The following is a 23,162-nucleotide window of genomic DNA, read 5'->3' as shown; positions in this document are numbered from 1 at the left end:
TTCAAGCTGATTTTCATTCAATCCGTGAATGTATGTTTGGGTTTTCTTTTCTTACAACCCTTAACATATATAAAGATTATTTTAAGGGTCGTAAAAGGTTACGCATAGTTGCATAAGAGCACAATTTCACAAGTGAAGAAAAGTGTGACAGGAAACCTAGTTTGCCCTAGTTCTTCTTCCTCTTTAAGAAGCTGCTGTGTTTTTACATTGTAGAGTTTTGTGACAAGCAACTTCATGATCTTCATCATGTGATGAACTGAAGAACTTTGCAACCAATATCCTTCTCAAGTTGATGATCAAGTCACGTACTGGGATCCGCGCAATTAGTTAGTCATGTACTGGAAGCCATACTTTGAAAAGAAGAGATTGTCACTATAGAACAAGTCCAATGGAGTATTGGGTAAGGGTTTAACTGTAGATTGGTATAAGGTATTGTGATTCCTTTACTTATAACCGCTTATTTTAATAATAGCGGATTCTCGGGAGTGGTGACCTTAAAATCACCCGGTGGAGTTTTTGTCGTGTAGGTTTTTCCTATTCGTAAACAAATCACCATATCAATTTAATTTCTGCTACATACTTAGTTTAATTGGTGATTTGTTTATGCTACCACGCATCTTGCATGTTAATTTGATTAATTAATAAACTTGGCTAATTAATCAATTAATTCATTATAATGGGTTAATACATTCTTGGCCTATCAAGTAGTATCAGAGCAGGCACACTCTAATTAGGTTTTAATCTTTGCTGTGTGATCCATTAACCCTTGGTTGTTATGGATAGAGGAAAATCTCTTATTAAACCTCATTTGTTTGATGACGCTAACTATGCATACTAGAAAGTATGCATGAGAGTTTTCTTGCAGTCATTAGATGAAAAGGTGTGGCAAGTTATGGAGATAGGCTGGACCAAGCCTACGGAAGCGTCGGCCGATTGGGATGATGCTAGGATCAAGGCGGCAAACTTCAACAACAGGGCATTGAATGCTTTATTCAGTGCTGTCACAAATGAGGAGTTCAAGAAAATATCCTTTACTAAAACTGCTAAGGAAGCATGGATCATTCTCCAAACAACTTATGAAGGAACCAAGGCTGTCAAGGATCCAAAACTTCAGAGGCTTACTACAAACTTTGAAGAGATCAAGATAGAGAAGGATGAGTTGTTCGATGAGTTCTATGCCAAACTCAAGGACATAGTTAGCTCAACTTTAATCTTGGGGAAACTATTTCTGAACTCAAGATTATGAGAAAGATGCTCAGATCTCAACCCAAGAGATTCCATGCCAAGATCACTACCATTGAGGAATCAAAGGAAATTGACAAAATTCCTTTGACAGAGCTGGTTGGCAATCTACAGACCTATGTTGACACCCCATTTTGCAACCCGCATTTAACCTCACATGGAGGGTAAAAGGGTACTTTCACTTTAGAAATATGCATCTTGATTCTAGCTATTAGATCATTGGACTCATTTCACCAAAATGATCTTGATGTTGTAATGATCAAATCGACTGGTCATAAGTCCTAATCGGACCACCCGATTGAAAGTTATCATCAAATCAAGTTTTAATGGCTAAGATGTACTATCACAAATTGAGTCCGACTATATGTGATTATGAACAATTGATTTCAATTGGTTATAGGTGTAATCAATTTGAGATCAATGATGTGTCATAATTTGATTGGTTAGAACTACATTTTATGGTGAGGTTGTATACACCTAATTAATTAGATAGTTAAACATTAATTATTCAATGAGTAATTTGTACAATTATCTTTTAATTAGAGTAAATTTGGAACCAATTAAGTCTGAAATGGGAGTGATTGGAGCCATTTAATGTTAATTGGGAGCTAATTTGGGACCTATTAATGTTAATTGTGCTAAAACAATTTTCTATTAAATGACCTTTGCTTACAATTTCATCAATATCTCTCAGAATATTTTCAATCTGTGAATGAGGTTAATTTTTCCAGAAACTAGACATCCGGGGCTTCAATTTAAGTATAAGAACGAGGCAATTCCGGTTAGAATTAAGTCAAATATGATTTTTCGAAATTGACTCTACAAGCTGTTACAGTAACTACTAGAAAACCGAATTTTGGCTTGCTCCTCACTCCCACCAATCTTTCTATTTAATGCACCAGATTTTCCCCAAGGCTAAAATGAGGTCTAAGTTCATAATTCTTTGTCAACTCTCATTAAATAGCATTCCAATCATATTTCATTCACCACTACTATATAAACCCTTCCCCTCCTTCATTTCAAAGCACAAAAAAAAATCCCCTCTCTTCTCCTCTCTTGAGTTCTAGTGAAGTTGAGTAGTCTTGTTATATCTTGATCTTCCTGAGACTCAAGGTATTAAGTGAGACTCACTCTCACTCTCCTAGTTCTTCTTTTTTCCTCCACCCTTAAGACCTCCACCAAGAGTCTCCTCCTCCACCGTATGGATCTTGCATGAAGGTATAATCTATTTCTTTTACTTGTTTTTTGTGTTGCCATGATGAAAATTTAAGATTAAAACATGATAGTAATTATTTGAATCCTCTTGAATATGTTTGAATATTCTTATGTGTTCTTCACGTGTTCTTCACATGTTCTTGATTTTTCATCACTTGTTCATGCATAAACACTAGTTTTGATCTTAAATTCACATCAAAAATATGAAAAACATGCTTGTTTCATAATTCTTTCAAGTCCTTGAATCTAGGATATCACCGTCCACACACATTCACTAGAATTTATTTTTCAATCCAAATGAAGTGATTAATAAATTGAATTAGGGTTTATCACATGCACACACACATCAAATTCAACATGCAAATTGATTGACATATTGGATGATGTGATATGAATGTTGGCCACCATAGTCTAGAAGACCAGTTTCACCGAGTAAGGTGGGTGCCTAACACCTTCCCACCTTGTAACATAGCCTCCGAACTTAGATTAAGGGTTAGTAGATCAAATGCTTATCCTTGTAATTTTCAATTTCTAGATTGTAACTAGAAAACAAAGCCATGTACTTTATCTTAGATTGTATCTAGGGCCAAAGTCATGTAATTTCCTATGTTCAATGTAAATTCAATTTCAAATTAATAAAATGATAAATTTTTTAATTATGGTTTTCTTATTTATTCCAACAATTAAATAAGTGGCGACTCTATTGTAAAACCCTTAATCTAAAGGGAAAAATATAACTAGTCGAACCTCCATTTTGAGAGACAATAACACAACTCCACCCATTCACGTGGGTTTGGCCCAAAATTCATTAAAACGGGCCGGGGCGCGGTCTCTCACAACCTATGAGTTGAGTTTGACTAGGATTTGGAAATCGAGCAAGAACAAAAGCATGGCACTAAAGGCCAAAAGCAGTGATACTGATGATGAAGATTCTAAGATGAAGTCTTACATCACCAGGCAATTCAAGAAGTTCATAAAGAATGCGAATGTAAAGGGCTTCGACAAGGACCGTAGACAGTCGAGTTCTTCTTAGTCTAAGAGCCAAGACAAAGGGAAGAAGAATGCTAGGGATGGCGATCGGTACACTTTTCCCTTAGGACCAAAGTGCTTTGGGTGTCAAGGTTTCGGTCACAAGAAACAAAAGTGCCCTTTGTATCTCAAGACCATTGGAAAGAGCAAGGCACTTGCTGTGTTGAGTGACACTAAGCTTGAGGATGATTCTGATAATGAGGATGATGGAATCCTAAATGCCTTCACTGCCACTGTAAATCCTACTGAAGATATTGTTGAAGATGTGGATGAAGAAGAAGAATTGGTGGAGTCTAGGTTTGAAAAGATGGATAAGCAAAATGACATCCACACAGCCTATGCAAAGTTATACAAGGCCTCAGAAAAGCATGAGAAGTTGTATAGGTTGGCCACCAAGAAACTTAGTGATGTGGAGCTTAAGTGAGAAGAAATCTCTACAAAGTTTGATGAAGCCAATCAGATTATTAGAGCATTGAGATTTGAAAATACTTTCTTGGCTGAGAAGACCAAGAAGCTTGAGGTAGAACTATTCCAAGTCAGAGCTCATCTAGAAAGGACTTCAAGTGCTAAGCTCGATAAGATGCTCAGTCTTCAAAAATCTGCTTTCAATCGATCCGGTTTAAAGTATGACTTCTCTTCTCCTAGTATTGCTTCTACTAGTACTACTGTTTTTGTTCCTCTTGCTGATAATGTTGAAACTGAGAACAATAATGTTAAGAATGAATTAGCAAGTGAGAACATAGATAAGGGTAAATTTATCTTAGGAGCACTCCCTAAGCAAGATAAGAAAGAGGTTAAAAACTCCAGGGCTAAGAAGGGAAACTCTCAAAAGCCAAAACAGAAAAAGCAGTACTCCTGTCATCACTGTGGCACAGCTGAACATACTCGACCTAATTGTTATAAGTGGTTAGCCACTCAAAAGAGCAATAGCATGATACCGTCAAGAGATCAAAATCTACTTCCATCCTCTTTTGCTCCTCTTGGAGATCTTCTTAAAACCCTCGTGTTCCTTTCGAACTTGAACGATTTTAATTCTTCCCCCTCGCCACCGATTCAAGGGTTTGCTCAAAGGAAAGGTTCCTTCAGAGTGTGGAAGGAAAAAGGTTTCAAGTGATTTAGTCACTTATTCTCTCTCTCCCCTTCTTGTTTTTGTTTTTGCATTACTTGTGTAATTTTGCATTACTTATGTGTTTTGCTTTATTGTTTTGAGTCAATCTAGTTTTATGCATTGCTTTATTTTGTTTAACATGTTTTTGTTTGGTTACTTTTCAGTTTTGCTTTATTTTGTTTTTCATATAAAAATTAAAAAAAATTGAAAAATACAAAAACAGTGTGTGTATGTGTACATTTGTACTTGTGTACCTTGAATGGCCATTAAAATAAAGTTTTCTAAACTTTGTATCTTTTGTAGCTTAGATGAGCATCGTTATACACAACTAAGCAAGGGAGCTTTATGGCTCGTATTTGTGATGAGTAAGATTAAATAATCTCTTGTACTTAACACTCGTATCACTCTTTTTGACGGGAATGGCTAGAAAATCTTAAGAAAAATGCATAAATAAGTATCTTACCACTGTTGCCCACCAATCATGAAATGAAATTCGTATGCTCCAGCATAGCAAAAGTGTAATGTCAAATGCTTAACATCATTGAGTATTTCTTTTCTCTCTCTTATATGTTCATGCATGATTTGCTCAAAGAAAAATAAGCAAAGAAAAATAAAAAGCAAAAAGATCAAAATGCTTTATATATGATTGCAAACGTGTATTCTTGGAGATGTGGGAGTTATAGGATATACCTTGAAGGTGATAGTCCCCATCAAATAGTTATGATTGTGTGTGAGTTAAAGTGATCTTCTCATATCTCAAATTGTCATAACATGTAAACACTTATGCAATTTTGCGATATTTTTCACATACAACATGCAATATTCTTTGCTACGTTTGATACATGTACATGTACAATGTGATTTGGACATCACAAAGAATATATATGTTAATGTATGCTCACTAAACTGTCTTAACTTGTTTTTGAAATATAAAATTGATTAGACTTGTTTAGTGTGTATGTGTGTGTATTTTGGGATCTATCTGTTGAGAGTTGGGTTGGCAGGATCCCATGGCAAGCTTTCCATTCGAAGATTTTAATCTTATTTGGAACTTTCATCTTCCATAAAGCCTTCCACACCTTCTGCTCATCATTCTCCCTAGAACTCTCTGCCTAATTCTCATTCTTTAGGACTTGTTGTGCCACATAATATCCAGACTTCATAGAATATCTCGCATTTCTATTATGCATCCAAATTATTTAATCAGCCACAAGCCTTCGACTTAAGGGGATTCAACAAATGGCCTCCGCATCCTCACTACGAAAAGTTTTCATGAAAAGGTCTTGCTTCCAATAGTTCATGTCTAGTTCAATTAGGTCTGCCACAAACCACTCTCCCACATCCACATTAGCTGGATAAAAGACCCTATTTGTAGGATGATTAGGAATCCGTTTGTCTACTTGAATTTTTATTGAGGACCCATCTCCAACCCTCCAACAGTAACCTGCCTTTAGAATAGGTAAAGCAGCCATAATACTTCTCTAAACATAGGAGAAATTAGGCGATTCAACAGCATCCAGAAAATGAGACCGAGGAAAATACTGGGCTGAAAAACGTTTGTATAAAAGCGATTCCTTTTGTTGCAGCAACCTCCATCCTTGCTTGGCTAGCATAGCCAAATTGAAAGTTCTCAAATCACGGAACCCCACTCCACTTTTCTTTTTTTGCTATAGTTAACTTATCCCAACTTCTCCAATGAATCTTCCTTTCATTCCCCACCTATTCCCACCAAAATCTTGCGCACATAGAGTTTAACTCATCACATAATTTTATTGGTAGCTGGAATACTCCCATAGTATAAGTGGGAATAGATTGGGCCATCTCTTTGATAAGTACTTCCATGCCTGCCTTTGATAGCAACATTCCTTTCCAACCTTGTAGTTTTTTCCATACTCGATCCTTTAAGAAAGAGAAGGTTTGGTACTTGGCATGCCCAATGAGTGTAAGTAGCCCTAAATATGACTCAAACCTCTCCACCTCTTTAACACCCAAAGTCTCCATGATCTCTACCTTTTTGTCACGCTAAGTATTACTACTGAAGTACACTGATGATTTATTCAAATTTATACTCTGACCTGAAGCCTTTGCATAAACTTGAAGAATATCAGCAATTACCTCAGCTTCATTATGGGTTACCCAATAGAATAATAAAGAATCATCTGTAAATAACAGGTTAGAAATTGTTGGTGCTCGTCTACAAATTGATACTCCATGGATACGCCCTTCCAATTCTGCCGTTTCCAACAGGGAAGTAAAGCCCTCTACACACAAAAGAAACAGATATGGTGAAAGAGGATCTCCTTAACAGCTTCCTCTAGATGGGTGAATATTACCAAAAGGCTTTTCGCTAATAAGCACAGAAAATGTAAATGTAGTAACACATCTCATCACCCTTTTAATCCACTCTTCCAGAAAACCCATCCTTTGCATAATGCCTTATAGGAAAGACCACTCAATTTTGTCATAGGCTTTGCTGATGTCAAGTTTCAATGCTATTGAACCCTTTTTGCTCTTTTTCTTGCTATGCATGGCATGTAAGGTTTCATAAGCCACCAATACATTGTCTGTGATGAAATGGCCAGGTACAAATGCACTTTGAGTAGAAGAGATTATATGGGGAAAAACCTGTTTCAGTCTATTTACGAGCACCTTATAAATAATTTTATATATAACATTACACAAGCTAATAGGTTTGAAATTAGTCATTTTCTCAGGGTTTTTCACTTTAGGGATAAGAACAAAAATTTAAGAAGAAGAAATATATAGTTTTTTTTTTTTTTTTGGATAAGAAGAAATATATAGTTGTTATCTATAAAGTCGCACAACACTTTACAATGAGAAAGATCTTGAGATAAATTAATTGAAAAGAAAAGTACCAGCAAACACTTCATTTGTAGTAATTCAGATGATGACACCAGTACCCCTTCCTACCCCTCGTTTCAAATCCTAGTAGCATCAATATATGTGTACGTATATGCATTCATAATCACAAGTGATGGTTGATGTTATGCCATAAGTCGCCATAGCAAAAAGAGTGGATGAAAAAAAAATTATACCAATCTAGAGAAATATGTTCTCATTTTGACTGCATAAACAAATGAATTGAGAAATTTCACTTTATCACCTTAAACTATAACTTAAATTATACTTTGCATTCTAAATTTTTTTGAATACACGTTTTGCATTATGAACTATGATCATTGTTACACTTTGCACCTAGCATCAAGTTAACAGCAACCTTAACATCTTGGTGCAAAGTGTAACAAGAGTCATGGTTTAGTGTGCAAAACGTGCATTCGAAAAGTTTAGAGTGCAAAGTATATTATGAGTTAGGGTGGTAAAGTGTAATTTCCCTTAAATAAATAAGGTGAGAGAAATCAATGGTTGTAATAAATAAGGTAAGACCAACAATAAAACACTTTTAAATAAATTTTGCTAATATGGTAGTTAACTACTTTTAACTATTAGATCTCATAAAAATCAATGGTCTAAAAAATTGGAAAGTTTTATAGAGTTATATCAAGTGTAACTCGAACCATCTCATAGATAATATATTTATGTGTGTGTGTGTGTGTGTGTGTGGTCCAAATCTTTTGTCTCATTTTGTTTGCTTCACTTTATACTCCACCAATAAAATCTTGCCACATATCCACCTAATTAATTAAATTTTACCATTATGACTTTTTTTTTTTACCTACCTAAAATAAAATATAAAAAAAAAAAAAAAAAAAAAACCCAAACGCCTCCCTCCTACCACCGCTAACCTTCACCCCCACCAAACTTGGTTAATGCCAGCAACTGCCATCCTTGAAGTCACTGGTCATGGCAACCACCATCGCCTAATCTCTACCACGTCGGACATCCAAGCCAATCTCTCCACCTTTCACCAACCACCATCACTCCATAAAACCCAACAAATTTGGAACCATCATCATACAAAAGAGAGACAAAGACTTTGTCTTTCTCAGATCCAAATCTCTCATATATGTCTTTATTATTTATTTTTCAAAGAATATATGAATGGCGTTGGTGGTCTATAGATCTGTTGGGTTTTTTTGGTGATGGAGTGTTGGTGGTTGGTGGGATTAAGAGGGGTAGTTGTGGTGGCTAGTGGCCAAAGGTGGTGGTTGGACATTGATGACGTCGGCTAAGGTTGTGGGTGGTGGTTGGACATTGACGATGTTGGCTAAGGTTGTGGGTGGTGGAGGATTGGTTATGGTAGTGGTGGCTAATGGGATGGTTTAGGTTTTAATCTTGGTGGCTGGTGGTGGTGGTGGTGGCAAGTGGTCGAAGGTGATGGTTGGCCTTTCATGACATCGACAAAGGCTGGTGGTGGAGAACTGGTGGCGGCAATGGTGGTGGCTAGTGGTTGTTGGTTGATGGGGTGGTTTAGGTTATTTATTTATTTATTTATTTAGGAAACTAAAATAAGAAAATATTGAAAATTAAATTTAAAATTAATAGGTGTACATATGGAATGTTTTTATTAGCAGAATATAAAGTGGAGCAGATAAAATGAGACAGAAGATTTAGACTCGTGTGTGTGTACGTGCGCGCATGAGACTTATAGATATCAACTCTTTTTAAAGTTTTAATTTATTTTGATAACTAAAGAGTAAGAAGGGAAATATATATATATATATATATATTATATAAAAGGATTCCTCTCTTTCAATTGGACTTTTATATAGTTCAAAAATATTTTCATTAATGAAGGGTAATTCATTTAAAAATAGGGTCATAAATGTCAAACAACAAATTTCATTTTGAATTCAAAAAGAGAATTTCTAAAATTTAGGATTTTTCCCTTCACGATCAAAAAAGAAATTATAGTTACTATTTATCTCTAAAACTTATCATTTTTATTTTTTGAAAAATAAAAAATATATATTTCTAAATTATAATAGATGCAAATTATTAACTTTTACCCAAAAAAATAGAAGAGCCTTTGAGCATGCATGTGAGCGCATGCTCAGAGGCTAGTACTGTATGTAAGAGGATTCTTCTCTTTCAACTTGACTTTTATGTTGTTCAAAAATACCATCATTAATGAAAATGAACTTTTTTTTAGAAATAGTGTCATAAATGTCAAATAACAAATTTCATTTTGAATTCAAAAAGAGAATTCCTAGAATTTAGGATTTTTTCTTTCACGTTTAAAAAAGAAATTATAGTTACTGCTTATCTCTAAAGTTTATCATTTTTATTTGTTTGAAAAATAAAAAAATATTTCTAAATTATAATAGATGCAAATTATTAACCTTTATCCAAAAAATATAAAAGCCTTTGAGCAGACGCTCACGCACGTGCTCAAAGGCTAATTTATACTATATACAAAAGGATTCTCCTCTTTTAACTGGACTTTTATATGGTTCAAAAATACCCTCATTAATGAAGGGTCACTTCATTTATAAATAAGGTCATAAATGTTCAAATTACAAATTTCATTTAAAATTAAAAAAAAAAAACTTCTAAAATTTAGGATTTTTTTTCCCTTCATGTTCAAAAAAAAAAAAAAAAACTGCTTATCTCTAAGTTTATCCTTTTTATTTGTTTGGAAAAAAAATATATTTCTAAATTATAATAGATGCAAATTATTAATTTTTATCTAAAAAAAATAGAAGGGCTTTTAAGCACGTGCAAGTGTGTTAGAGGCTAATATATATATATATATATGTATGTATGTATATGTGTGTGTATATATATATATATATATATATCTTGTTTGGTACTTTTCCTTACAATTAATTTATCTCAATACCTTACTTATTTTTCTGTCTTGTGTGACTTATAGATAAAAACTTTTTTTATAAGTCACACAAGACCAAAAAAAAAAAAAAAAGAAGAAGAAGTAAGATTTGAGATAATATATTATTTATTTTTAATTCGACAATGACAAAATTTTTCAGGGAAGAAAAGCCAACAATGTGACCAAATGACATGTTAATGAACTCAAAAACTATTATTTCAAAAACAATATTACTATTATAGGAAATAAAAATGAAAAATATATTATTTTGAAAACTAAAATAGAAATGAAATATAAGCATGAGAGAGAGAGAGAGAGAGAGAGAGAGAGATAAAAGTTTCCCATATAATAAACCTATTTACCAATAGACAAAATTTGACTACAAACTTGATCGTGGCTAATGGCTACAACTCTGCTCAATAGCTTTCTATTAGATGTAAATTTTGATAAATCCACTAAGGGCAAAACTACTCATTAACTTGAGGGAGCTTTAGCCCTCCTAAAATTTTCAATAATTAAAAATTACCCTTAAATTTAATTAAAATCTTAAAAATATATATGGATGGCCCCCAAAATTTTCACATAATTTTCATGTAACACTTTTAAATGGGATAGATTTTTATCTTTGTATATTAAGAGGATTCAAAAAGTTAGCTATAACGGTCAAAAATACCCATAATCTAATTAGATTATAATTCAACAAAATTAAAAAAAAAAATACTTGAGAAATTTTTTTCCTAAAAATTAGCACACTCTTTATTTAAATATATCTCACACACGTTTGATACATTTTTTTTCCTAAAAACTAGCACACGCTAAACCCAACCGTTTCCTCAATGTCAAATCCTAAATTTTAGTTTCTTAAAAATCCATTCTAGTATAACATCACTAACAATAGATAAATTCAAATTAAAAAATTATATTAAATTTAAAATAAAATAAAAAGAGTCTTATTGTACATGCAGAGCATGTGATGAAGTTAGTATATGTTATTACTTTGGTCTCCTCATTCTTAAAATTCTAGTTATGGTCTTACCTATAATTAAATTTATAACAAAACTTTATTTAAAAAATAATAGGTAGAGGAGAAACCAAAATGGCTTCTTTATGTATTATACTCTGATTATATAATGTATTATAAATTTAATTTAAAATACTATTATTTTTATGTATATTTTAATATGCATTATTTACAATTTACTTAATAAAAAAACACACGTGAAACCATAATAACACTTTACCCGTTATTGCGGAAAGATCCCATACAGCTTTAGTTGATTAGCAAGTAAACAGCCTATACTTGTACTTCAACGTCACATTGGCACCTAAAATTTCAACATTCAGTACTATTCACTATTCTTCTCTCTCTCTCTGATCTGATGCGCTTCCTCTTCTCCCTAAAAACCCCAATCAAACCCCTTCCTCACTACCTCTCAACTCGCCTCCTCTCCTCTTCTCGACTCAACAACTCGCCAACTTCAATGGCGATCCCTCCTCCTCCTTCAGCAAAGTCCGTGGCAGCAGTGGACTCCGAGGTGGGTTTGGCCAAACGATTCTGGATCAAGTTCCGCAGGGAATCGGTGCTCGCTCTCTACACGCCTTTCGTTCTCTGTTTGGCTTCTGGGAATCTCAGGGTCGAAACTTTCCGCCATTACATCGCTCAAGATGTCTACTTTCTCCGCGCTTTTGCTCAAGCGTGAGTCCATTTCCTTTTTTTTAATTTTCATTGATTTGGTTATATCATTGATTTTGTTTATTTATTTTGTATTTGGGTGCTTTTTTGGTATGTGGGTCTTTTTGGTCGGTGGGAAAATGTGAGTGTGGAATTGGGTTTGAATTGGATTATACTTACTTTCCCATTTGATGCAATGGAATGGTTAATCAAATATTCTCCTCTTTTGTTTTTTCTATTTTGGTTGCAAAGCTTGATTTAGCAATATGATTATATTTTGTTTGGTTGGGGGGGACTTTTTCTCATGTGGGTCTGTTTGGTTGGTAAGAAAATGTGATAGTGGAATTGGGTTTATTGGATTTTGAATCTGTGGGTGTGTTTGGGTTGGGAGGAAAGTGTGGTAAAGAAGAAAAAGAACTAACTGTGAAAGAGTGGAATAATATATCGTTGTGGAATCCTGATTGCTGATTGCTTTATTTGTATTTGAAATGAATTGGGGTTTTAGTAAGTTTACTGTATAATTAAGCTTTTGGGAAGTACTTACTTGCCCATTCAATGTTAGGAGATGGTCAATCAAATAAGAATTGGGCATATTGGGGTTTCCTTGAAATGTTGCTGATCCATTTAATGGTTCAAATGTAGATCCTGAGTTTCTATTTTGTATTGTCTCTATAGCACTCTGCCTATGTGCCTTGTTTTCATTGTACTTTCTTATTTTAAGGTTCAATGAAGTTTATTACTTTCTTTTATATACATAGAGCCTGTTTGGTCCCCAATCTCTTCTGGGAAAACTAGCAATTTTTGAATGATAATGCAGAAAACTTTGGCATTTTGTCTTTGCATTTTTTAGAAAATTGTGTATTTAAAAACCAGATAAAACGATTGTTTTAAAATTGTAGCTCATGGCATGCTTTTAAAGAACACCATTATAAAGCAAAACTATTTTTTTGAACCATAAATTTTTAGAGCAATAGAACTATTCACAAATTTTACCAAATGCTCAAGTGTGTTAATAGAACTCACATTTTCAAAGCTCATATTTTGAAATTTCTGTTTTTTCAAAACATTCGTTTTCAAGTAGCTTACCCAAATAGTTGCTTAATTTCCTTGAATCCAAGGGTGTATATGGTACCAAGTTATTTAAAAATTCTATTCCACCAAATTAGGAATAATATCTGTCATGAGCTTTGAGCTAAACTAGTTGACACCTCCTTGTGTTTCCAATGGAGACATCTAGGGTTCAAATCCCCCTGTCTCCAACTATTGAATTATCTAAAGAAAAAATTATAAATTAAAATAAGGAATAATAGCTGATTTTAGATGGTGTGGATATTCACATTTAGATTTGTTCAGTACCCATTCTGTTGCTGGAAAAATTTTCCCTTGTTTGGTTGCTGAGAAGTGTAGGAAAAGATGGTGTAACTTTAGCACTGAGCTAAAATAGTCAATTTGATTCAATAACTGAATAAGACATTAATGACAACAAGTCTAGTGCATCAATATATTTAATTTTTTATTGCTTTGAGGAAAAAGTTCGGAATATGTAATTTAATTTACATAGTGGGTATGGGGGAGATGAGGAAATTAACATTACGAATATAATATTCTAAATGATTAGTGTAAAAAGATCTACAGATTGATTAAAGACTTGTGCTCTTCCATGTAATTGCTTTTTTTAGGCATGATCATCTAAATATTCATTTTTTGGGTCTGTTTGGTTGCAACAAAATTTAGCAAAACACAATGAAGTGAGGGTATGAATCTTACATATATATCTTATATCACTTAGAGAATCACAAATTCAGAATGTTTTGCTTTAAAAAAAAAAAAGGGTTTTGAAATTAATTCACCTGTTCTCATTCCTGAGTATATGAGTAAACATGTTAGTTTTTTTTTTTTTTTTTAATGTTATTTATTCCTCTGGTTTGGTTGCTGAGAAAGTGTAGGAAAAGATGAAATTTTTTTGAATTTTATGCTCTCCCAAGTTGCTGAGGAAAGGTGGGAAAATTAAAGAAAAGATCAAATGATAGGATATTCATTGTATGAGGTTCAGGATAAGTATTGTTAAATCTCAACTAAATAATTTGATTGATAGGTTTATGTGGGTGAGTTAGAATTGTTTAAGTTGACTTAAACCATATGATAATAAGTTTCATTCCCCCAATTCTTTTTGTCAGTTTTTCTCAGCAACCAAATGTAGGTTTTAAAATATGTACCTCTACTAATTGAGGTACGTTTTAGTCTTAGTAGCATGCTAAATTCCTGCATAACTTTTTATCTGTTTTTTGCCCTGTTTTTATCAAGGACTGGAGGGTTGGGCTATATATTTGTTGGATATTTATGTCTCTTTTATTTTATGGTATTATTATTAGTATTATTATTTTTTTATATCTTTTCACTGATTATAGGTATGAGTTAGCAGAAGAGTGTGCAGATGATGATGATGCAAAAATTTCGATCTCTGAATTGAGGAAGGCAGTTCTAGAGGAGCTGAAAATGCATAATTCATTTGTACAGGTAAAATAAACTTTATCTTATTCTGTCTATGATCTTCTCAATTGCCAAGAAATGTAGGTTAGCAAAAGAAAATTGGAGGCCAAATCTTATTCATTATGTTTTCATTGTGTTTTGGTTGGTAAAATATGATAGATTTAACTAGACGGATAGTTATATTAGGTTCTAGTTTTGTGAGTGTGGGAAATATAGTGGAGATAAAAAGTGGTTTTGGAGCTTTTGTTGAACTATTGCTTTTGTAAATATTATAGAGGGTTCTATTCTTTTGTATTAATAGCATGGACATTTCCATTTTCATATCATGGTATTTGAAAGTGGATCTGAAATTAGTGGTTTACTCTTAGGAGAAAGAACCAACCTCCCCCCCCCCCCCCCCTCAAAACAAAAAAAAAAAGAAAAAGAAAAAGTATATGTGAACATTACTCTCAGGACTCTATTTATTTGATGGCTGATTCAGCATATTGGGGGCCCTAGGTTTGGAACTTCTCGTAATTAAATTGTGGCTGATATAAGTTGGCAAATTGATCAACATGGTTTGATAAAAATGGGTGAAACTTTGTCCCATATATTTAAGAATTATACACATATGATTTATTTTTCTTTGGTGCAAAATTTGATACAGATTCTCCTTGTTGAATAATTTACTTTTATGTAAAAAATCTGAAAGCAACTTTTAAGGGTTAGAAATATAGAGGCAAAGGTGCCTTGTAATTTATTGGAACATAGATGTGTATTAAGTAGAAGTAGAATAACAAGGGAAACATGTGAGAGAGGATGCTTCTCACATACTCCAGTGCTCATTAATTATTTTCCTGCTGAAACAAAGACAGGAAATAATTATATATACAGAGCTTGGTAATGTGACATTTTTCGTGGACCATTTCAAGCATTGAACTTCTTAAGAGAAGAAAATGTTCTGAATTAATTTTCCTTAGTTGACTAATTTGATTGGAGGTTTGCAACCTACATTTGACCTAAGTGAAAGGCTTGAGGTAATAGGATTAATTATCTCAATACAACCAACTAACCAAGCGTTAGTCACAACAATTTCGGGTTACCTATGGATTCTTAACAGACTAGTTAAGGTTGGTCACATGTATTCTTTTTTGCAATTCAATTCTACTCGAAGTCATATCTCAATTAAAAAATAATATTCCTATAATATAAAATAAAAAAAATAAAAAATCTTAACATTGATTTCTCTACATCCTAATATTGATTTCTCATGGACGGGATCCCTGTTTGTATATTGTCCATAAATTCTTGAACAATTGTTAGAGCATGTGATAGAAGCTTATTATTTCTCTTATATACTTCCCATTCTTTCCTCTCTTTTTTCTTGGACGTGTGTGTGAATTTTTTTTTTTTTATCAAAGAAGCACAAAGATGGTGCAGTGGGATATGTTTTATAGAAGAAATGTTCTTCTCAAACGGGGCATTTCTAATTCAAGTGCTGCTGTGCCCATCCAACTCTTCTGAAGTAATTAGCAATATGTGCTCCAATTCTTGCACTTACTCAAACATCTCAATTTATTCAAGAATACTGGCTCTACTAACTATTGGATCTTCCAAATGATGGATTTTTCCCATCAAATGTTATGGAATTTCAAATTCTTTTCTACAAAATTATGTCATAAATTCCCGTTTTGTTTGCATATAAATCTCTCTCGCTCTCTCTCTTCACTACCTAAGTTATTGTCTTCAATGTCTGAATATATGGCTTATACAGGAATGGGGTTCAGACCTTGCAAAAGAGGGCTCTGTTAACTCTGCAACAGTGAAGTACACAGATTTCTTGTTGGCAACAGCCTCTGGGAAAGTGGAAGGAGTAAAAGGTCCTGGTAAACTTGCAACTCCTTTTGAAAAGACAAAAGTTGCTGCATACACTCTGGGTGCCATGACACCTTGCATGAGGTTGTATGCCTCTCTGGGGAAGGAGTTGGTGGCACTTTTAGATCTTCATGAAGGCAGTCACCCTTACAGGAAGTGGATTGAAAATTATTCATCTGAAGGTTTTCAGGTCTGTCACCCTTTGGAGCTGTGAGCTTTTCATTGGTATCTTATTTTAATCGGGTTACCCTTTGCTGACTACAGTCTCAGAGGAAAATACATTACTTAAATGGCCTTCTTTACATCAACAACTCAACTATTGTTATCTTTGAATTTAGGCATCAGCTGTGCAAACTGAAGACTTGCTCGATAAACTTAGTGTCTCTTTGACAGGAGAAGAGCTTCACATCATTGAAAAGCTCTATCACCAAGCCATGAAACTAGAAATAGACTTCTTCTCTGCTCAGCCAGTTGTTCAGCCCACTGTTGTTCCTCTGACCAAAGAGCATAACCCTGCAGAGGACCGCCTTATGCTATTTTCTGATTTTGATTTGACGTGCACTGTTGTTGATTCCTCTGCCATTTTGGCAGAAATTGCAATAGTAACAGCGCCAAAATCTGATCAGAGTCAACCTGAAAATCAACTTCCTCGGATGTCATCAGCTGATCTTAGGAACACATGGGGCCTTCTTTCCAGGCAGTACACAGAAGAGTTTGAGCAATGCATAGAAAGCATTATGCCCCCTGAGAAAGGTTTAATGTCTTACTGCATTTATTGTGTGATACTTTATGGGTATCTTTGTTTTAAAGAAAATAACTTTGCAGAAGAATTTTTGCCTCTGAAAGTTATATGTTAGTAAAATATTTGTGCTCTTTTTGGGGATGACATGGTCTTAAAAAAGAAAAAGGAGAGAAAGAGAGGTTCACACTTTGCACATATATATATATCCAGGGCTTACTTGGATATTCTTTATATTCATTTAAGTTTCTCTTTGTGTAAAGTGATGATAATCTCCGTAATAAAATCCATAATATAAGGTCCAGTATTTTATTTCCAGTACAAGATTTTGTTTTGTTTTGTTTTTCTGCAATTCTCCAAAAAACAAAGACAAACTGATGTATGAACTCTTTGTTTAAAATTTCGAAAACTTTCTTGGAAGCATTTGCCTGAATTTGATTGCTCATATATATTTTTGGCTTTCAATTTCTGTGGCTTTGCAGTTGATAAATTCAAGTATGAAGATCTACGAAAAGCGCTTGAACAACTCTCGGATTTTGAGAAAAGGGCGAATGATAGAGTTATAGAGTCTGGGGTACTGAAGGGTCTAAATCATGAAGACATAAAACGAGCTGGTGAACGTCTTATTCTTCAAGATGGTTGTACTACTTTCTTTCAGAAAGTTGTAAAGAATGTAAATTTGAATGCAAAGGTCCATGTACTTTCATACTGTTGGTGTGGTGATCTCATTAGGTCAGCTTTTTCATCAGGTATGTCCTTACCTGTTAGAATCTTTGAATATGATATTCTTTGCATATATGTTAGGTCTGAAATTATATGCTGTGGAAATTAGATTCTCATGTAATACTTTACTGACGGTTTTATTCCTCTGTTGCTTATACTCAAGTCTGAAGTCAGTTGAGTTGCTTACTTGATCCCTTTTGTTTTGATAGGATTGTCTGGCTCCTATATTGTTTTGCATGTGTAAAAAGATTGAGTATTTTCCTTTGAGATATATTTTGTTTGTTTGTCTTAGCAAGAGCCCATGATATACCTTCATATACATGTCACCAAGGATAATCTTGTCCATGTCTTAAAATTTTATTTCAGGGGTCTTATCAAAATTTTTATTTAGGGGGTATCTATCAGGGAAAAATTGTGAAAGTTTTGTTGGCACTCTGAAATTTGCAAATGTGAAGTATGTAATGTTGTACAGAAGTTTGGAAATGTGAACATTTGTTTACATACAAAGATGACCTCAAAAATCAAAAACTCTATGAAAGACTTGCTGTTTGTTTGGGCTTCAATGGGTTATGCCGAAGAGAGTTATTGATATGTTTGCAGCTTCACAGGGTTCTTTCGGAAGGCATAGAAATATAGCCTTCTGGAAGGCAGTGCCACATTGCATTATTTGGTGCCTTTGGTGAGAACGGAATGCTAGAAGTTTTGAGGGATGTGAATGGACTATTCTTGATCTTTACGCACTTTTCTTTTGTACTTTATTAGATTAGAGTTTCGCGTTTGATTCTCCTGCTTCTCTTTCTCTTTTAGATATGTTTGAGCTTTGTAATTTGAATTGATTGCTCTTCTCACTGAGTACACCCCCAGTGTACTTTGTCTGATTTCTTCTTAATAATTTTTTTTGTTGCTTATCCCCAAAAAAAAAAAAAAAAACTCTATGAAAGATGTAGATAAGAAACCCCTTAGTAACTCTCATTAAAGCGAAGAGCGATCCCTGTCATGCAGCTAAGGGGAAGTAAAACAACTTAGGGATAAGTTTTCCTGGTAGAAAGATGGGATTGCATAGCTGTCATGTAGGATTTGTAAATTAGAGGTAGTTAAGGGTTTATCTTGCTCAACTGCTACCTCCTCCCCTTGCAAGTGCCAGGTGGAGAGTGAGGTCTTGGGTTCAAGACCCACAAGGTGTGCATATAACTTACCAACCAAATATATATATATATATATATATATTTGTGTGTGTGTGTGTGAAATTTTCTTTAGATATATATATGTAAAAATATATATGTAATTTTCTTTAGATGTTTAATTTACATCCCTTTAGGTGTGTAAGATAGATGATGGAAGGAATTGTGCTAGAACTTTGGTCATTGAACCAAAGAGCTCTAGCTCAAATTACGCCTCCTCTTGTAAGAGCAAGGTGGAGGATGATGTTGTGGGTTCAAGATTCACTAAGCATGTGCGTAACTTACCTATCAAAGAAAGAACATAATTAGTCATTGGAAAGGATTCTGGCGGGCATAGCAAAATCAAGGCTTGGAATGTAATACAGCTTTGTTCTATGTGGTGCATACATTGATATCATTGAGCTTCCCCGCAATAAGCTTGAGCTTGTGATTCTGAGATAACTTTTGATTAGATGATTAGTGTTTTTACATTTTCCCTCTTCTTTGTCTTCATTGACCCTTTTTAAGTATTACATTTTACTGTGCTGGGGGGTTTTGTGAACTGTTACATCTGACACCTTGTTCCTATGTTGAAACACGACACTAATTCTTGTTTCTATAGAACCTAGGTTTGTAAATTCCTGATATGACATGGCAAGATGTGGAAACAATGTAAGGTTTAGTTTGTGGACTGTATAAAGCTAAATCAATGGAGCATTTACTGGTATTTTGTACATATGGAGATGGGACACATTTTTTATAAGGTGTGTTTGTTCACATTCTCTTTTCTTCTTGTTGTTCTGGTTTTTGTGGTGGTGGTGGTGGTTATCAAGTCACGTTGGATTTTCTTCTGATGTTCGATTTATCGCTTCATCCTATCATAAATGGGGTTATTTCAATTTTTACCTGTGTTGTCAGCTATTTTCATGTGTTTACAATCTACCGATGACATGGACTATTGTTGATATATTGAGTGGAAATTGGACCCTCTGGTATTGTTGTCATTTTTACAATCCCAATTCAACTTAGCATCCCCAACTCCAACTCCTTTTTAATTGTAATATGGCATCTTATCAGTTTGCTAGCTTAGTCTACGATTTCTCTATGTGGTTATTTATAATTTTTTTTTTCTTTTGTTCTATAAAGCAGGGGATTTACTTGAGCTGAATATACATTCAAATGAGTTCACTTTTATAGAATCCATTTCCACTGGTGAGATTGATAAGAAGGTTGAGTCTCCCATTGACAAAGTTCAAGCTTTTAAGAATATTTTAAATAATTGCAGCAATGACAGAAGGAACTTGACTGTTTACATTGGAGACTCAATTGGTGACTTGCTTTGTCTGCTTGAGGCAGATATAGGAATTGTGATTGGGTCAAGTTCAAGCCTTAGAAGAGTGGCAAGTCAGTTTGGTGTTTCTTTTGTCCCATTGTTCCCTGGCTTAGTTAAGAAACAGAAAGAATGTGGTGAAGGAGAGTCTTCTAGTTGGAAGGGGCTATCTGGCATTCTTTACACAGTATCTAGTTGGGCTGAAATACATGCCTTCATTTTGGGTTGCTAGAATCACATTTTTCATTCTCATGCACTCGACTTCATGACGAATGAAGGGATCATTTATATATAATGCAACACAAGATACAAGTTGGTGGCTAATTTTATTACGTGCCACCCATTTGCTTCTGTCTACCCTTTTTGTTTTTCTTCAGGGTCTTATCATTCAAGATGTGATCTTGGTATATCGGTTGCATATGGTGTAAACGTGGTATTTGCCTTTTCCTCAGTTTCTTATTGTTTTGCTGACATTATTACCTCTTAGCTCATTTCATCATATTATTGTTCTCCTTTTATTAATATTTTAAGAGTCACACATTTCAGGTATTCAGAGGTTTTTGGCAGCAATGATTCAGAGCAAAGATTGTTACGTACATTTGTCCATATAAACATTTCAAGCGCTATATCCTTATTTTCAAACATTTTTGTTGTTCCATGTTTGGGAGGAATGGCAGCTTAAAGAAGATATGTATTTTTTATATAAATTGTTGCATATGATGAAATCAGCTTATATTATTATTTATTGCAGTTTTCTTTTGGATTTCTTGTCTTATCTCTGATTCTAACGAGTAGACCTTACAGCTTATGAAAGCTTCCACTTCCAGTCTTCCACTTGTAAATATGCATTGGCTCCTTGACCCTATTGGAGTTAAAATGGGTCCGTTTGAATTGAACTTATTGTTGCTGAAACTGAAAACTGAAAACACTGTAACAAAATAATTTTTAAATGTGTGAATAGTACCGTGAGACCCATTTTAATGAAAAAGTTGATAAAAAATGAAATTTGTGGGTCCGTGAACAGTGCACAAATGCACTGTTCATGGACAAAAGTCAACAACTGCGGCTACTGTTCATGTGAACAGTATCCGCACAGTAGCGGCACAGTTCCGCTTTGCTCCTTCTCACGCCTGAAAAAATAAAATAAAAGGTCCAAAACGTGAAACTGAAAACGTGCCGTGAGAATAATTGCAATCCAAATGCTCACAATACCACAATAAAAAATTTTTAGTCTGCTTTTCATTGCCCAGGTAGTAAAGGCGTGGGATTGAAGTACAGAGCTAGGGGCAGGCCTTAACTTTCCATCAACGATTATTAGATGAGAGAGCTGAAAGGGGAGCAGAGGATTTCAAATGATTTATCATCAACGAAGCTCACACATGCAATCCAAAACCCTAGTTGCATATTCCTTCAAGAACCCTCATAACCTATTCTTACTCCAATTTTCCAATTTTGCACCTGAAATTTCCCGAGGACTGAACTATAATCTCACATAAAACATTAATCGCGTTTCGTTTTTAAGTTACAACCAAACCCTCAAGGCTTTCCAGTCCTAAATTTAGCCCTCTAGAATCCTCTTGAATTCCCTTGGGAACCCAATTCCTAAGCATGTTACTAACAAATTCATTGATTTTCCATAATTCGAGCAATATTCAAAATTTTGACTTGCACTATCCCAAAATGAAGATCGAAATTCATTTTAGTCAAATGTGATTTTGTTCTTACTTCTGTCAAAACAGCATCATGCTGTGTGGAAATAGCATACAGAATTCAAAGAAGTAGGAAATGTTTTTTTTCTTTAAAAAAAAAAAAATTAGAAAAGTGAAATGATAGAAAATTATACATAAACGGTACTTTCTCAACCATTTTTTTCTACCAAATTGGGAGGATGGTTTTTGGTGGGACTACGTGAAAAACTCCACACATCCCATTTTCTATTCTCCATTTTTCTACCACACAAAACAAAGGCAAACTTCCATTTTTCATCATCCTTTATCGAAGATGTTTGCTTAGATAGGAATGAGGTGTGTATAAGGTGAGATTTAGATCAAGCACAATACCTAGGCTAGGTATTACAATCCATGCAATAATTATGAACGATTAAGAAGAAAAGTTGAAAAGCTGACTTTTAATCTCAAACATCCAATATGAGGAAGAAAAAAAAACGAAACTTTTAACTTTTTTTACATTGCCATCCCAAAATTAGACTGTGGGGATAGAAATTAACTTTTTTTTTTTTTTCTACCACCCATAACTATTGCAAGAGTCCTAGTTTGAATCCAAAATAGTTATTGCGCGTACATTAGTAAAAGATTTGAGGTAAGTTGTAGTCTTGTTGAGTTCTTGGATGGATCATGATCATCCATTCATCCTACCAAAAATTTAAAATGAGAACTAGGTTATGTTTGTTTTGACATTAATATTTTTTGAAAAAATGAATTATTTTGAAACAGCATTTTTTATAAAATTATATAATTTTCGAATTTTCCTATTTTTAGTATTTGTTTTGACATTACTATTTTTTGAAAAATGAATCATTTTCAAACAAGATTTTTTATAAAGCTATATAATTTTCAAATTTTCCTATTTTTGGTAGTTGCCATTAAATGAGTTGAAAAACTATTTTTTAACTTCTATTCTTTAGCTGCACGTGAGATATAAAATGTTTTCTTTATTTAGTATTGTGTGAAATAGAGTTGTTCTCCATAAAATTTCAATAGAAAACAACTCTATCTTAGGCCAAACTAAATAAGAGAAATCCTTTATCTAATTTTTTATAATACTAAAAAATACAGAAAAATGTAAAAATTATTTTTACATAAGATTTTTTGTTAGGTAAATTACATATTTG

At 33.8% G+C, this 23,162-nt stretch overlaps 1 protein-coding gene across 3 annotated transcripts; it reads left to right on the top strand.

Moving 5' to 3' along the window:
* The first annotated feature begins 11,638 nt into the window (after nt 1-11,638).
* LOC112010643 (bifunctional TH2 protein, mitochondrial) lies at nt 11,639-21,074 on the top strand. Of its 3 annotated transcripts, none has more exons than XM_024042989.2 (7): nt 11,642-12,039; nt 14,424-14,532; nt 16,259-16,549; nt 16,698-17,112; nt 17,581-17,847; nt 20,131-20,744; nt 20,858-21,074. In XM_024042989.2, the coding sequence occupies exons 1-6, from the start codon at nt 11,723-11,725 to the stop codon at nt 20,541-20,543; spliced, it is 1,812 nt and encodes a 603-aa protein (XP_023898757.1). In that variant the 5' UTR covers nt 11,642-11,722; the 3' UTR covers nt 20,544-20,744; nt 20,858-21,074. The 3 variants fall into 3 exon arrangements, with proteins under 3 accessions (XP_023898758.2, XP_023898757.1, XP_023898756.1); XM_024042988.2 differs by having other exon boundaries at nt 11,646-12,039; nt 20,128-20,744; XM_024042990.2 differs by lacking the exons at nt 20,131-20,744; nt 20,858-21,074 and adding an exon at nt 18,188-18,783 and having other exon boundaries at nt 11,639-12,039.
* Nucleotides 21,075-23,162: the final 2,088 nt, after the last annotated feature.

This window comes from Quercus suber, unplaced genomic scaffold, assembly GCF_002906115.3.
Source record: "Quercus suber isolate HL8 unplaced genomic scaffold, Cork oak 2.0 scaffold_177, whole genome shotgun sequence".
In the NCBI taxonomy this organism is placed as follows: domain Eukaryota; kingdom Viridiplantae; phylum Streptophyta; class Magnoliopsida; order Fagales; family Fagaceae; genus Quercus; species Quercus suber.
The sequence above is the reverse complement of the archived record's forward strand: the minus strand, read 5'-3'. Positions and strand labels throughout refer to the sequence as shown.

Coding starts and splice junctions, on each gene's coding strand:
- LOC112010643 (XM_024042988.2), top strand. CDS start 11,723: ATGCGCTTCCTCTTCTCCCTAAAAACCCCAATCAAACCCCTTCCTCAC. Junction 14,533..16,258: donor TGCATAATTCATTTGTACAG/GTAAAATAAACT, acceptor TGGCTTATACAG/GAATGGGGTTCAGACCTTGC. Junction 16,550..16,697: donor ATTCATCTGAAGGTTTTCAG/GTCTGTCACCCT, acceptor CTTTGAATTTAG/GCATCAGCTGTGCAAACTGA.